A 15965-nucleotide genomic window follows, 5' to 3' on the forward strand; every position below is an offset into this window, starting at 1 on the left:
CTGCCTTTCTCAGGTGTTACTGAGCACCTAGGAGACAAAGTAAAGAATGAAAACACTGACCATGCTGGTCAATCTCATTCAACAGTGCACTTGTGGGTTAGGGGGAGCAGCTGAAGCAGAGTGACATGCTGATGTGAACAGTGAGTCATTTTGTTGTTTAGACTTCAAGACACAACAGAATTCAAACAGATCAAAATGTAAAGAGACAGTAGTACCTCCGGAGTATAGAGACACCATATTTACATGATCTCCCCTACTTCTTAGGCATGGCCAGCTGTGTAACCTTAAGGCAGGATATTTGTGGTTTAACTGCTCTAGCTCTTGCAAATCAAATTCTAACCTTCCCTGCAGAGAAGTGAGCCCTATAATACTGTCCTGATTTACTGATACTTCCTTGTTTGGCTTCTGAAAAACAGGTAATAGACTGTTAGGATAAGGGAATAGGGATTCACTTGCACCTTTACAGACCTTGTAACAGGGATAAAAAGTCTATGGTTCAAGTAGTTGTGACAATTTGTAGCATAATTTCTTTTTCTTAGCAATTTAATTGCCAGTTAGAAAATGGTCAGCTGGACACAGAAAATCAAACTGAAAGCCCCTTCTCTGTAGAGTTAGGTAAAAGCTGCCTAGAGCATCAAGTTACTACTGAAATTGCTTGACTGAAGTCAGCCAGCCAGCCTGTAAACCAAGCTGATAGATCCGGATTGATGCAGCTGCCTCCTTCAGCTTCTTTCTGAACTGGAGGATGCTGGTACAGGAACCTGAATTTGTGTTCTGGTAAGGAAGCTGCTGCTAATGTCTCCATCAGCCTGACATTTACTAATCATAGGCAACCAAAATTTGGTGAGAATACAGGTAGTCTCCTTTACAGAGAACCATACCTACCTGAGGAGTTAACCTGCTTAAAGCCACTATCATTAGGTTTATCTGACTTCAGCCATTAGCATTGGAGTGGAGGCTACCCAGCTGCCTGTGTTTGTCTGTCAAAGGTGGCCTTGACTTTGCTTTAAACACAGACATTGCTTTTGGTTTAGAGCCACAGTGAAGGCTCCCTTGGTGGGTTAACTTCTGAATATTCTGCCCACAGGGTAGCTGTGTGGTGAAGGAGACCATGTGTTGATGGCCACTGACAGCGGCTGCTCAGCCATATTAGTGCAGACACAACCAACAGACTGCTTGGGAACAACATATACATGATCAGGCATAATGTGCAAAACCATGTGCTTTATTTTCACACCAAAACTCCTTGTATGAGGCTGGGTAGGAATTCTTCTTGTAAACAGTCTATGTGACTTACTATGGGGTTGCCTACATGATCTGAAATTCTGTCATGAAAACTGGAATTTCTATATGCAGAGAACTGTACAGCATCAGAACATATTTTTATCCTGGTAGTATTGTAATAAGAACCATTTGGATCCCTGTTGATTGCATCATTCTCAAAAAATTATCTCTTTGGGATGAAATTTCTCTTGCTTAATCTCAGATGAAATATTAACAGTAAAAATCTGTTCAGTCATTTTTATGTCATCAGTGAATCACCAAAACCAACGCTGACTTTAAAATGTGTTACACGTGTAAGTCTATGAGGAGTTTACTAGGACGATATATTTCTTATACTCTGGTTATTTCACTGACTTATTTTTATAGTAAAGAAAATCAGGTAAAGTAGTAATGGTTCACTGACTATAACTGACCAAACCCCCACAACAAAACAAAGCCAGACTCTCAAAGCATTGAAATAATCTCATTTATCTTAAGGGGAAAAAAAGAAAGTCAAAAGCACAAAACGCATTTTGGTCAAATTTGATGTTACAAAACATTTTTATATTTATTTAATATCATGTTCTCCTAATCTGTAGTTATACTGTATATTTTCTGAAAAAATAATATGCAAACAGATTATTGCATAACACATCTCTTCCAAATTAGCTCAGAAATATTCACTAAATAATTTTTAACACAATAAGAAAAGTGTTTTAATATTTTACGTTTAAATTCCAGAGAGTTTTATCACATAAGATATTCTGTGGAAAGCAGCACCTATTTACTTCTTTGTAAGCCATTATGAAGATGAACCTGCCCTCTCCGACTAAATAACAGAGGTGATTAAAACACAAGCTGAATAAAGAAGCTCACCGAGTGGGTTCTTGCAGAGTGAGTATTTCACTTGGCTGTGTGTGTGGAATATTTTGCATAATGGTCTGCAGACCTCCTAGGTTTTTGCTGTTACAGAATATATGTACACATAGTGCTGAGACACAGAAGTGGTAATTCACATTATGTCTATGCTTGTTTAGGGCTCACTGTCTATGTGGAATGAGTGAAAGTAGTAGTAAAAGAGAACAATTATTAAACAGAAAATATTGCATTATGCAAACAAAGAAAAAAGACTGTATTTTAGTTTAGAGACAGTTCAAGCATATACAGCATATACATAATAAAGCTCAGGCGTTTCCTTTTTTTGTGTATTTTGTATTAGCTAAAGAAGCAGTCATGAAACTCTTGTATATTGGCTCAAAACTTGACAACCACCTAGTGCATTCTTCTTGCTCACCTTTTAAAAATACACAATCTGAGATGGATACATTGCACTGCTGGAGTTTACAATATATATTTCAAATTTACAAAAATACAGAAAAACAAGATTTCTTGCACTCAGATACTGAGCATTAACCCTTTGAGTACTAATTCCCACCTGCAACACTGCAGAACACATTCATCTGACTTACATGTTTTTATAACATTCTAACAATTATAATTGTCATCTTTATGTACACTATTAGGAAATGAATTCCTACATATATATATATAAAAAAAAGGTACAGTCTAACAAACTGTTAATAACAGAAATAGTGGGCTGAAATATGGGATGATTTCTGCAACATATACACAGAGAATCGCTGACTGATGGTCTCTCTTGGGAATTTTCTATTTCCTCTCTGCAGCAATGGAGCAATTACATAAGCCTGTGTTAAGATCTGACAGCAAACTTTCTCACGTGGCCTTACAGAATTGTGCTTTTTCTGTTATTTATGGGTGCACTGCTCGCTTTCCACTGTAGACATTTTTCTCTTAGTTCTATGCTCCTATTCAGTCTCTGCAATCCATTATTATTATGCACCCTTCCTACTTGAAAAAAGCAGTCTTATTTGATATACAGATAATTATGATGCAGTTTTGTACTGTGAGTTGATGCTTTGTGTCCAGATGTTCATGGAAACATGAAAAAATTTCTTGCCAAGAGCCTTGTTAATCTATTGACAATGGCACTGACCCTGGAGTGCCCTACAATTCAGCAGAAATCATGAACATAAAGAACTTCTCTGAAGGTCAAATTTGCATTAAAAGATGAAGACAATCTCAAATTTGCTAGGGGAGAAAATGGGTTTTCAGAAAGCAAGTGGTGAAATTAATAGATGGACTCTAAGAAGGTGTGTTTGTGTAAAATGACCAAACTTTCTCTTTCCTGGCAATTCTGGACTACATTGATTATGTAACTAAATAGACAGTATCATATATACAGTGTCTCTGGACGAGAATAAGCTACTTGTAAGAAAATAACTGTAGTCCTCAAAGAGTTAATGATGAAACTGTTCTACCTTAACAGATGTGGAAAGGTTATTGTGAAACAGCTTACAGATTTGTTCAAAAGGCATACTTTACAAAGAAAGAAGTGTAAAACTTGTTGAGACAATTGCTATTACATCGCACAGTGTCACATACAATGAGTAGTGCATGCTCTGTAAAGACATTAGAGTGGACCCTTATCAAAGCTATCATATAACCTTATACAAAGGATTGTGCCACTTAAAACTAGTGCAGAGTGATTTTTTTTTCTTCTGTAGTTTTATAATGCTCTAGATTAATATCAATAGGGTTTTTCACAGCCTTGTACAACACTTTTTTTTGTTCTTTTTTTTAACACATGTAACACTAGAAAACAGCAAATGGTATATCTTGACATATGTCATGCAAAATACAACCAATACAGCACCATAGATGTAACAGAGATATTACCTAGCACTTCTCTCCCACAAGAAAAAGGACAGAACAGAGACTGTACATTACACAACTTTACAGGCCATATGCTACAGAAGATCTTTAGAGGCAGTATCACTTTTGTAGATCTAAAAAGCTGTAATTTTATAAAATCCTGTTTATCATTTCTACCATAGTCACTTCGGATTAAAATCCATGGCACAGTAATAATATTTTGCTACAAAAATAAATAAGTAAAAGTTTAGGATGCTGATATGTTTATAAAAAGTGTCTTAAGTTACTACAGAAGTGAAAACAATGAATGTAAAGGATGGATTTGTAAAAAAAATGTTGTTCTGTTAACAAAAGGATATTGCCTCTCATATTCAGTTGTCTAGACTTCATTTTCTAATTATCTTTCACAATGGTTTTACAACTTTTTGAAATATCATCACTTCAAAGCTGTCACTATCTCTCTCAGACTCTTACAAAGAAAATGGAAAGAAAGATGGAAAAGCTGTACAGTTTATTGATGAGCTACACAAATGTCATAGTTTGGAATAAAAACAATAATAATGATGGTTTAAGGGGAAAAACACATTATGATGGCCCATGAACTACACAGTAGTTTCATTTTTCCAGGGGCCAGTTTTGATATTTCCTGTACTATCTGAGCTATACATCATGGCTTCATGCACATTACCCTTGAGAATTCCATTGTGATTCGTCGTATTAAACGGCAATGACTGTGTCCGTGGATGCATTTCAAAATGAGCTGGATGGTGCACAGTGTCACTTTCTTGCATTTTAGCACAACTATATATTACAGTACTTGCATCACTACTTTCTGGCTGGTTGACAGTAGGATACGGATCACTTTTTGAGCAGCAGGCCCGTCTGTGACCTGACTGGCTATCATGCGTACTGTGGGGACTGTCTGTATGTGAGCTGTGGATGCTGCCATCAATACTTGAAGGAATGTGATAGGCATATTCTCTTTCACCTGCAGACCTATGCCGACTAAAATAACGTGGCTTAGTTCTGCTTTTCAGACATCTATGAATGTGCATATTGGGTCTGAAGCTTCCCTCGTTGTGGACATGAATGTGAGCTTCGTCGTCAAGTAGCTGATCACAGTGCATTTTTGCACAACATGGTGTCACAGGAGAAAGGCAGTTAACATGATTTTGAACTGCTTGTAGGTTAGTAAGTTTGCAGTGGCTAGGTGCTGGATGATTAAATACACCTGATTTGTTGGGACATGGTGATTCCTGAAGACAAGGTGGATGAACTTGAGTGTCACCATTGACATTAACCTTTGGGCGCACATTAACCTGGACAGAGTAGGTGTTTCTTCTAGATGGGCAACAGGACCACCAGCAATGCCACACATCATCTCGTTTTGCACAGTGATGGATCAGGATGAAAAGCCCCAAAGTCACACAGAAGGCTCCGTAAAGACAGCTAAATATCATATCCAAGAAATGACCTTGAGATACTGCAAGTGCTCCAAAGGTCCAAGTGGCAGTAAAGAGGAACAAAGTGAATGCTGCAGCTCGAAGCTGAGCCTTAAATGAATGCTCATTTTCCAATAAGGAAGAAGAAATCATGGAGCAAGTTGACTGGGGAATGGAAACAGAGTCTGTAATATGACCATGGCCCACCTCAGTACTTGGCATTCTCTGCGGATCTTCTGTCTTTTCCTTTAACTCATACTTGCGTTCAGGATGGCGCTTCAGTTGCACGTACGTGCAGAGAAAGTAAACACAGGTGACTAGCACAATGAATGCTACTGGCCCATAAAAAGCACCGAGACTAGGCTCCCATGCCATCCAGCAACTGAAAACAACAGAAAAAGCGAATCAAGAACAAGTTATAGGCCACATGAGATGTGATGGACAACTGACTGATGTGAAATTGGGCTGACTAACTTACATGATTTAAGTGTCTCAAAAGTTTCGTGTATGTTCACTGTGGAGACAGCAAATGTGCCTTTAATATCAAGCTGAGGCATCATTTCATATTTTTTAATAGAATAAAATGTCTAGTATAATTTATGGGCTATTAAAGGCAAAAATTTCCCAGAAATGTAGGTCAGTTCAGGATCTAGAACTGCAGTGAAGTGTAAGACCATTTATGTCAACCTTTTTTTCTACTATTAAAAATGTCAGTGCTAATACTTTGATTAAAAAGCAAACGAAGCATAGTTCATACAATCTGTGTGAGCAATAGAAATGTACAGATTTCAGTGGTTTGTATCAATAAACACTGATAGAAACTCTTAAGCCTGTTATAAGTAATAAGAGACTGAAAAACTGCTTCCAGTCACTGCTTTTTGCAGTGAGTGGACCCAAAAGTTATATACTGTATCTGAATTCTGCACTATTTCTGAAATTCCTGAGAGTTAATACATATCAGTTTGAAGGTCTGCAGAAAAATTATGGAAACTGATGGTCTCCTTGGGATACATTGGTAGCATAGTATTATTGTAGCATGGATCATTATTTGCTAGGCTTTAAATAATGTAACTGTTTTAGACCAGCTTAAAGTAGTTTACAGGCCACTATGAGCTGAATAAGTCTCAGTCAGCTGCATAATTTAGTAGCAGTCTAACAGGACTGTCCTGAAGATGAATGATCTAATCAAATAAACATGGGAGAAGAAAACACTTCCGGCTAATGGAATCCCAGATGAAAACTTGGAGAACTTGGGTCAAGAGGAGAAGGAATATTTGCCTTGTTTTTACTGTTCTCTATGATCTGCTTTTAGCCATGGCTGCAGACAGGGAACTGAGCTGGCAGTATAATAAACTAGTACAGCTGTTATGAGGTTCTTATACTCTAAATATTGCATGGATTTCTGGAAAGAGGAATTATTTATTTATCTGTTGGACTAGGACAAGAAGTAATGGGCTTGAACTGCAGCAAGAAAGATATAAGTCAGATTTTTCAAATAATTCCCTAGCTGTTAGGACAATTAGGATAATAAGCTGTGGGAATAAAGTTTGGTCTATCCATTAACAGAGCATTTAAAGCACCTCAGATAAAATGTCAGGAATGGTCTGAATACAGCTAATTTCCTATAGAGTCATGAAGACAGACCAGGTGAACTGTCATGATCCATTCTATTCTAAAAGTGACACTGTGACACCTCATACTCATTTAGGCATGTGCAATTTGTTACGGTCCATCCAATACAGTGAGGAACCTTCTGATATCACATTGTCAAGCCAGGAATCATCTACAATTTACTATAAAAAAGGCAGAATGAATTTTTCTCCCAGGCTGAGAACATCCAGCTAAAAAGAGGCAGTCCCACTGGGTATTTATCACAAGCAACTGCAGAATTCCTACTTTAAATTGTTAAAATCTGAACCTTAAACAAAAACATATACATATTTATTAATCAGCTTAGAGACACTCCAAGGAGCATGTATTTTGCTGTCAGACATGTACATGAAAAGATTCTCTGAAAGATATTTTTGAAAAAGTAGGTAAGTTATTACCTATATTTATATAACTGGATAAGCAAAGAGCATAAAGTTACATGAATGCTCAAAGTACAATTGAATAAAACATATTTGATGCAAAGTGGAGAATGGAATGCTCCCCAGTGGAACAGTCTCTTGGGATGCTCCTATTTCAAGTGGAATCTAATTGTGGATAACTTAAAAATCAGTTCCATAAAAAAAGTTAAAGTTTATGCAACTATATTTACTGTACTAATATTATTAAAAATGAATAAGGCATATAACTCACTATGCTGTTGTTAAATTAGAAGCTGTCTTTTTACTCAGTCTTATAACCATCACTCACGTCTGCCTTGTTTTCTGTACAGACTGTGGTACATGGTATTGATTTGCTACGATTAACATGATTAAAGAAATATAACCTCTGTAACTGTGCCAAAATGAAAAATGTCTCATTTATGAACATTTATGAACATAAATAATTGAGCCTTTTAATATACTGTTGATTATAAGTGATTGTCTAATTGGATAAGTTTGAATAAATTGAGTTGGGCCTTAGGCAGAGCAGTTAGCCATGGTATGTACTGATTTATTATTGGAATTTAAATTTCAATTACCTTTACGGAACCAAATGCTCACTTACAAAGCATTCTCCTTTGTTTCCACTTTCCTTACCCAGAGCATAACTAGTTTCAAATGTATTACAATAGATGTTCGAAGCAGTAACTAAGAGTGATGTGCTTCAGAGTAGGAGTGCTGGCAGAGTACTAATATCTTTACACAGAATGTATTTAACTTTGCAGTCTGATATACTTTCTGCTGTGCTTTTATGGGAAGACATATTGTACTTTATCGGTATCTCATGTTTCATGCCAAGAATTAATAACAGTGTGATACCTGGACAATCTGTAGAGATATACTGAGTACTAACACACTAGTACACCACATGGCTCTGTCAGGATTGCAAGAAACTCTGACTGGAAGATTTCCAGGTGGTGAAAATGCAAAATAATTGTTTTTTATGGGAGGGAAGGGGATGGAGGAGGTGAGGAAGAGATTTTTACTTGTCCTTTTTTTCATATAATTATTTATAAATTACTTAAAGTCACCTGAAGGTTATCAATTCAAGGTAGATAATTCAAAGTATATAATTAATTAGTAGCTGCATTAAATATGATATCCATGAGATATTTTTAATATCCTTTCACTTGTTCAGATGTAAACGAAGAGAAATTCTGTAAATGAAAAGTGATTCTGTTGAAAGTAACAGAGTCAAATTGGTACAGGTGAAGCAGCAAACCCCAGATTAAGACATTGCTCTTTCATAGCTATTATTTAGTAAAATTTCATAACAAATGTCATCCCAAATGGCATGTCTGTACCCTTCATGAAGTCAATTACATTTGTCAGTGTAGGAAAAGACAACATTTTCCTTAAAAGTTTTATGATGATAGCTTATACTTACTATGGTGCATTGCCTTCAATCCCATAATTATTGATATTAGTTGCCGCTGTAATCCCACATATAATAAAAGGAACTCCACCACTGATCAGGTAAAATCTGTTGAGAGATAATAACTGATATTTTAATTTGCTTGACCTTGAGTCAAATAATGCTTTTAAAATAACGGTACCTTCTTGAAGTATTTTGTGCACATAATATTGCTCAAACATTAAACATGTCCCTAAAAACAGAAAAGTAAAGAATGACGTATTGTCATGATAAACACTGTACTTTATGAAGCAAACAGCAGAAAGCATAATATTTAATATTTATATGGACCTGCCTTTACAATCGCTTATGTCTTTAGTAAATGTAGTTACTATTGCAGTCATATGAAGAAAAACTTGTCTAATGAAAGAACCTACATCCCAAATGAAGTTCCTCCACTCATCTAGATATTTTTTAATAGTTATTAAATATGTAAGCATTATAAATTAAAAATATTCAGACACAGCAGATGTATTCACTTTAACCTGAAAATGTTCCCAGGGAAATTCAGTGAAATCATAGAAACATTTTCCTAAGTTCTGGATGTCAAAAGAAGATTCAGTTAGGCAAAAGGAAAAGGGACAGACCACTTGGCAAAATGTGGTGGGTTTTTTTTTTTTTCTGCTCAAAGGATCAGACTGGCGAAATCAGAAGGATTAAGAATCCCTTTGCATATACCATGCTTTTCTTCACTCATTCAATATCCAGTCTTGCATTAAAAATGCATTAAAATCTGAGGGCCTCTAAGACTTCAGCAAGGTCACAGAAATATTCAGTAAGAGTGTTACCCCAAGTGTTAATCTTCCTGTAGAAACTTGTATTCTAAGACTGAAAGCACATAGTTTCACACCCCTTTAACCAACTAAATGCCACTGCACTACTCTGAAGCAGCAGTCATTCCAACGTATGATCATTAAGCTATATTAAAGTCTCAGGGGATGTCTCACTGAAGTTGGCATCCTGCATAACTATGTCCAAATTCAGCAAAGTAAACCATCATCACATTTTCCATTTACATAAGCAAAACACAAAATTATGCATGGAGCACAGCACTCCCACTGCTTCAGTCTCTGAGGTGGAGAGCACTGGCCCTGCTGCATGTGAGGCTACAGCTGGAGAGAATGCTGCTCAGAAAAGAGGCTTATAAAAGGTGGAAGCAAGGACAGGTGGCCTGGGATGAATACAGGGATGTTGTCAGGGTAGTTAGGGACCAAGTTAGGAAAGCTAAGGCCCAATTGAAGCTAAACTTGGCAAAGGATGTTAAATATAATAGGAAGGGATTTTATAGGTATGTAGCGGCTAAAAAACAAATTAGGGACAATGTAGGCTGCCACTGGAAACTTTCAGGAGAACCGGCTACACAGGACTTGGAGAAGGCTGAGGTTCTGAATGGCTTCTTTGCCTCGGTCTTCACTGGCAAAGGCTCTGACCGCACCACCCAAGTCTTGGAAGGCGGATGCAGGGACTGCGAAAACCTAGACCTTGGGCCCACTGTATGAGAGGATTTGGTTCGAGACCATCTTAAGAACCTGAATGTACACAAGTCCATGGGACCTGATGAAATCCATCCACGGGTCCTGAAGGAGCTGGTAAATGAAGTTGCAAAGCCACTGGCCATCATATTTGAAAAATCATGGCAGTCAGGTGAAGTTCCTAACGACTGGAAAAAGGGAAATATAACCCCCATTTTCAAGAAGGGGAAAATGGATGACCCAGGGAATTGCAGACCAGTCAGTCTCACCTCTGTGCCTGGCAAAATCTGGGAGCAGATTCTCCTGGAAGGCATGCTAGGGCACATGAAAAACAACAAGGTGCTTGGTGACAGCCAGCATGGCTTTATTAGGGGAAAATCCTGCCTGACCAATCTGGTGGCCTTCTATGACGGGGCTACAGAGCTGATGGACAGGGGTGGAGCAGTTGACGTCATCTACCTGGACTTGTGCAAAGCGTTCGGCACTGTCCCACATGACATCCTTGTCTCTAAATTGGAGAGACATCAATTTGATAGGTGGACCACTCGGTGGATAAAGAACTGGCTGGAAGGTCGCACTCAAAGGGTTCAATGTCCGGCTGGAGACCAGTAACAAGTGGTGTCCCTCAGGGATCGGTGTTGGGACCAGTCTTGTTTAATATCTTTGTCACTGACATGGACAATGGGATTGAGTGTGCCCTCAGCAAGTTTGTTGATGACACCAAGCTGTGTGGTTCTGTTGATATGCTGGAGGGAAGGAATGCCATCCAGAGGGACCTTGACACACTTGTGAGGTGGGCTGATGCCAACCTCATGAAGTTTAACCATGACAAGTGCAAGGTCCTACACTTGGGTGGGAGCAATCCCAGGCACAGCTACAGGTTGGGCAAAGAAGAGATTCAGTGCAGCCCTGTGGAGAAGGACTTGGGGGTGTTGGTCAATGAGAAAATGAACATGAGCTGGCTGCAGTGTGTGCTTACAGCCCAGAAAGCCAACCGTATCCTGGGCTGCATCAAAAGGAACATGACCAGCAGGTCAAAGGAGGTGATCCTTCCCTCTGTTCTTGTGAGACCTCACTTGGAGTATTGTGTGCAGTTCTGGTGCCCTCAACATAAAAAGGACATGGAACTGTTAGAACAAGCCCAGAGGAGGGCCACGAGGATGATCAGGGGACTGGAGCACCTCCCGTATGAAGACAGGCTGAGAAAGTTGGGGCTGTTCAGCCTGGAGAAGAGAAGGCTGCATGGAGACCTCATAGCAGCCTTCCAGTATCTGAAGGGGGCCTACAGGGATGCTGGGGAGGGACTATTCATTAGGGACTGTAGTGACAGGACAAGGGGTAACGGGTTGAAACTTAAACAGCAGAGGATTAGACTGGATATGAGGAAGAAATTCTTTACTGTAAAGTTGGTGAGGTACTAGAATGGGTTGCCCAGGGAGGTTGTGAATGCTCCATCCCTGTCAGTGCTCAAGACCAGGTTGGATAAAGCCTTGGGTGACACGGTTTAGTGTGAGGTGTCCCTGCCCATGGCAGGGGGGTTGGAACTAGATGATCTTGAGGTCCTTTCCAATCCTAACTGTTCTATGATTCTATGACAAAAGGGAAGATGTTCCACCACACCTGGAAGCTCATCTGGTTCTCTGAACATCCTGACTAATTTCCTGTTTTAACCAATGTTCTTCTGTCAGAAGACAAAATTAGTTTGTTTCCAAGCCACACATGTGATGTGAAAATGGTATGCAGGGATACAGACACTTCTCAATCACTGCTATTATGTTGTCCATCAGGACTAATAGGAACCTGTGGGGGGCATTCTGACTGGTATCTGGCAACTGGTTTTCTATAATGTGTTATAAACATCTAGAAATTTCAGTCATTGCAGGGCAGGATTTTTACAGAAACAGAGTAAGATTAAATAAATCAGCATTTATATCAAACCCAGATTTAGTGTTAGAATTTCTTAACCTCGCTTCCCCATGCCCTCCCTAAGCAGAATTAGAGACCAGGCCTCAGGAAATTTCACGTCAACATTTACAGTCAATCTTTGTCCTAATGGTCTAAGCTGTAACAGAGAAGAGAAATTCACCCTCCATCAAAAAGCCTTTCCAATTTGATAACTTCAAAATCATTAAGTATATATATATTTTTTTCAAATTTAGCTTATTCTGTGAGCTCAACATATTCCAGTGAACAAGCTGCGTCCTTACAAAATCTGCTCATTCACTGCAGTTTAATGATTGTACGTATCTTTTGACTTGAGCATGTTGAATAAGCTATCTTAATAGCTTATTATTATTTTTAACAAAGACATGTTCAATGACATTTTTGAAATTCAGGAAATTACTAGGGTAAGCAATGAGGCATAAGGAAGTTAATCCCAATTTATCTAAGAGATAGTAAGGAGCAGAAAAATTGGAATACAGAAGCACACATAAGAAACTGCACTTCAAAATCATCTGAAGTAGTTACATAGAATTTACCTACAATGCAACCTATAATTTCATTTTTTGCAGCGCTGCCACTTTTTACAGATTAGATACATGCATTTAAATCACATTCCTTATCTAAAGCCTCAGACAAGCCAGTATTTGGGTGATAGATAATCTACTTCATATCTCACACTTTCAGAAGTCTCAAAATAGTTCAGCAGGCTGTATCGTTCAGCAGAACACTACAACAGTGGCATCAGGTGTTCTGGAAGCACTTAGATATCCAGTGCTTCAGTAATGTGACAAATTCCTGTCCTGTCTCATAGTAAGAGAAATACATTCTAGAAATTACATACAGTGAAGTCAATGGTTTCAGTGTACCTGAGGTGCACTGTACTTATGTCCAGCACAGCACAATGCCTGCTCTGTCTCAGCAAGAGAGGAATGGGATTAAAACAGAACAAACAGAAAATATAATCAAAGAAATGGAAGTTAAATTGGAAGAGCAGGAGTGCATGCTCTTGCCAGTTTATGTGAGCTCATGGATACTTTCAACAGTATATAAAAAAGAAAATGGTGGAATGTCACCAAAGAGAAGAAATGTTGTTTAAGAAGATCCATATATATGTTAGTTGTGAAGTAGAATATTTTAAATTAAGAAATTTAGACCACTCTTTCCAAACATTAGTTTCTATGCAATCGTTAGTTTTTATCAATTTCTCCTTTTTCACCCAGATGAGATGTTTAGGACAAATAATTTTAAAGAAAAAGCTGGAGCAGAATTGATAAGGCATAAATAAGAAGTGAAGAGAATGAAAATAAATAGTTATGCTTCATACTTCTATAAGACCTTTTAACTAAGAGAATCAAAGTGCTTTCTAACAATTCATTTAGCCTCACAGCTACCTGTATGGTTGATAAACATTATTATCCCAGCTACACAGATGAGAAAACAAGCAGGGAGAGATTAAGTTTCAAGGTCACGAGAAAATCTGTTTCAGAACGAAACTTAATTCCTGTCCTATGTTTAAATACAAGGCATTTCTTTCTTACTGTAAATGAAGGGACTGGACAAATTATGGCAGCCAGGAGTTCATCTCCAAGCCCAAGGAACATGATTGCATTGCTGTGAGTTCAAGCAGGAGCAAGAAGAATATAATCTTATCTGAAGGATCCCCTTGTAAGAGTGTTTTCCCCCCAGTATTCACTAATCCTTTCCAATGACTGCCTGTTACTCCCTATACAGCCTGACTCTGTGATTCTGTGAATGTTATATTGGAGCCAGCTAACACAGAAGGCTTGGCTGTACTCAACTTTAAAAAGTGAGAAACCACAGGAAGAAAATGATTTTGTTTTTTTTTTCAGCTGAAATTTGATCTTGACAAGCAGTTAATTTATATAATGTTCTAAAATTGTTTTAAAGGAAAACTGTAAACTATCTGTGGGATGATTTGGGGCTTTGAAATGATTGCCAAGCTATTGATTCAATAGCCCATGGGAAGTTTTTAAGATCTGCACATTGTTGTTGCTGGCTACCCAGGGATGCCCTGAAGATTTCTAGCAGGCTTTCACATCAGCATATATTTATTTACTGAAGCTCTTTCTGTCCCATCTCCCCTAATATTGTTATCTGAGCTCACTCGATTAAAGCTAGCCTGATAGGCCTCAGCATGCTGCACTTGCACCTCAGCTGCAGTGCAGACACCTACAGCCTGAAAACCAGGCTATGAAGACACACTCAAATGATGTGCAGTAATTTGTGGGAGCAGGGAGGAATCATACTCACTGAACATTAGAGGGAACTCCTAAGTTCCTGCTGCAGCTGCTTGAGTCTAGTAAGCACAAGAGTTTTTACTACATGCACTAATGCAAACACAAAAAAACCCAACAGAGCAGCAGACATAGCTTGAGGTGATGTCTCTGTTGACACCACGGCTTACTGTTTTCCAGCTTCTTTTCTGCAGGAACTCCTGTTGTAAGGCAAACCCTACCACAAAATACTAGGAGCTATATAGCCAACCTGATAGAAACAGGATAATGTCAGCAAGAATGACTGCAATAGCCTGCAGGCAGCATCCATTCTGCTAACTTAACATGCAGTATATTCTTCTAAGTTAATTTCCATAAATATTACTCAGTAAGTCAGCAAGTAAAAGGAGAGTTCTACCCAGTGATGAATTTCTTGTGTGAGTGTCTGGCTTTTCTCTTAGCACAAACCTCTTTCCAGATTAAGAACCTTGACTCTGGAATGAATTCTTCTGAAAAGAACCAGACCTTGGCTTTGTGGGTGTAATGCAAGACTGATTTTCAGATTTTTCTGCAGAGGTTGGCAGAACGGCAATGTATCAGGAAGTGATTTAATAGCTTCAAATAGTCAAGTGCAGACATTACTTCATTAAAATGTATGTATATTTAAAAGCATTCCCCTCTGCATGCACAAGTCTGGGAAGGTACATGTTAGATATCTAAAGATACAACTGAAACATTAATTTATTTCCTTTGCCTCAGTACAAAAAAAGATTCATTTATTTAGCTCTACATACTGTTAGGGCACAGTTCATATAGGAGGAGACATTAATCTATTAGTTGCTTGCAAAATAAAAATAAAAATCAAAGAGGAGTAACAGCAAGATGACTTTCCCTTTATTTTTTCTTGAGCCAGAATTTGATTTTAGCATCATGGTAAAAATTATCCATATAGAAAATGTTCATTAACTTCTGAGCTAACCAGATGCCATAGTTCAAGAACCCAGCAGGCACACAAATAAGTAGCTGCTCTATAGAAAGCTGAATTTATGAGCCTGATTTTCAAATTATTCTCTCTGAATCTTTCATGCATCACATCATTTCATGGTCCTTCTTCCTGGGGATTTTGAGAAAATAAAAAGAAGACTTTGCAGAAATGATTGTGTTTTTGAAAATATTCTTTTCATTTGAGAAAAAAAGAATTGTAATTTCAAATCCTATGCCCAGATCATCTTGACTTATGAACATATTTACAAATACCATGTTAATTTTTCTTCATGGCCTTGCTGAAGAGAAATAAGCATTTCTTAAGTGCTTATTCCCCATTTCTGAAGTAGAATATAAACACAGAGAATACACTAAAAGAAAAGGGGGGG

At 38.1% G+C, this 15965-nt stretch overlaps 1 protein-coding gene across 1 annotated transcript in view; it reads right to left on the minus strand.

Annotated features, from left to right (window-relative positions):
- Nucleotides 1-1736: 1736 nt before the first annotated feature.
- The window catches only part of LOC101868186 (adhesion G protein-coupled receptor A3), a 279070-nt gene continuing 264841 nt past the window's right edge, over nt 1737-15965 (minus strand). The window contains exons 18-19 of the mRNA XM_005144065.3: nt 8916-9011; nt 1737-5820 (exon numbers count right to left, since the gene is read on the minus strand). Of these exons, the coding sequence (XP_005144122.1) occupies nt 4599-5820; nt 8916-9011 (1318 nt within the window). The 3' untranslated portion in view covers nt 1737-4598. The remainder of the gene's footprint in view (nt 5821-8915; nt 9012-15965) is intronic.

This window comes from Melopsittacus undulatus, chromosome 4, assembly GCF_012275295.1.
Source record: "Melopsittacus undulatus isolate bMelUnd1 chromosome 4, bMelUnd1.mat.Z, whole genome shotgun sequence".
Taxonomy (NCBI): domain Eukaryota; kingdom Metazoa; phylum Chordata; class Aves; order Psittaciformes; family Psittaculidae; genus Melopsittacus; species Melopsittacus undulatus.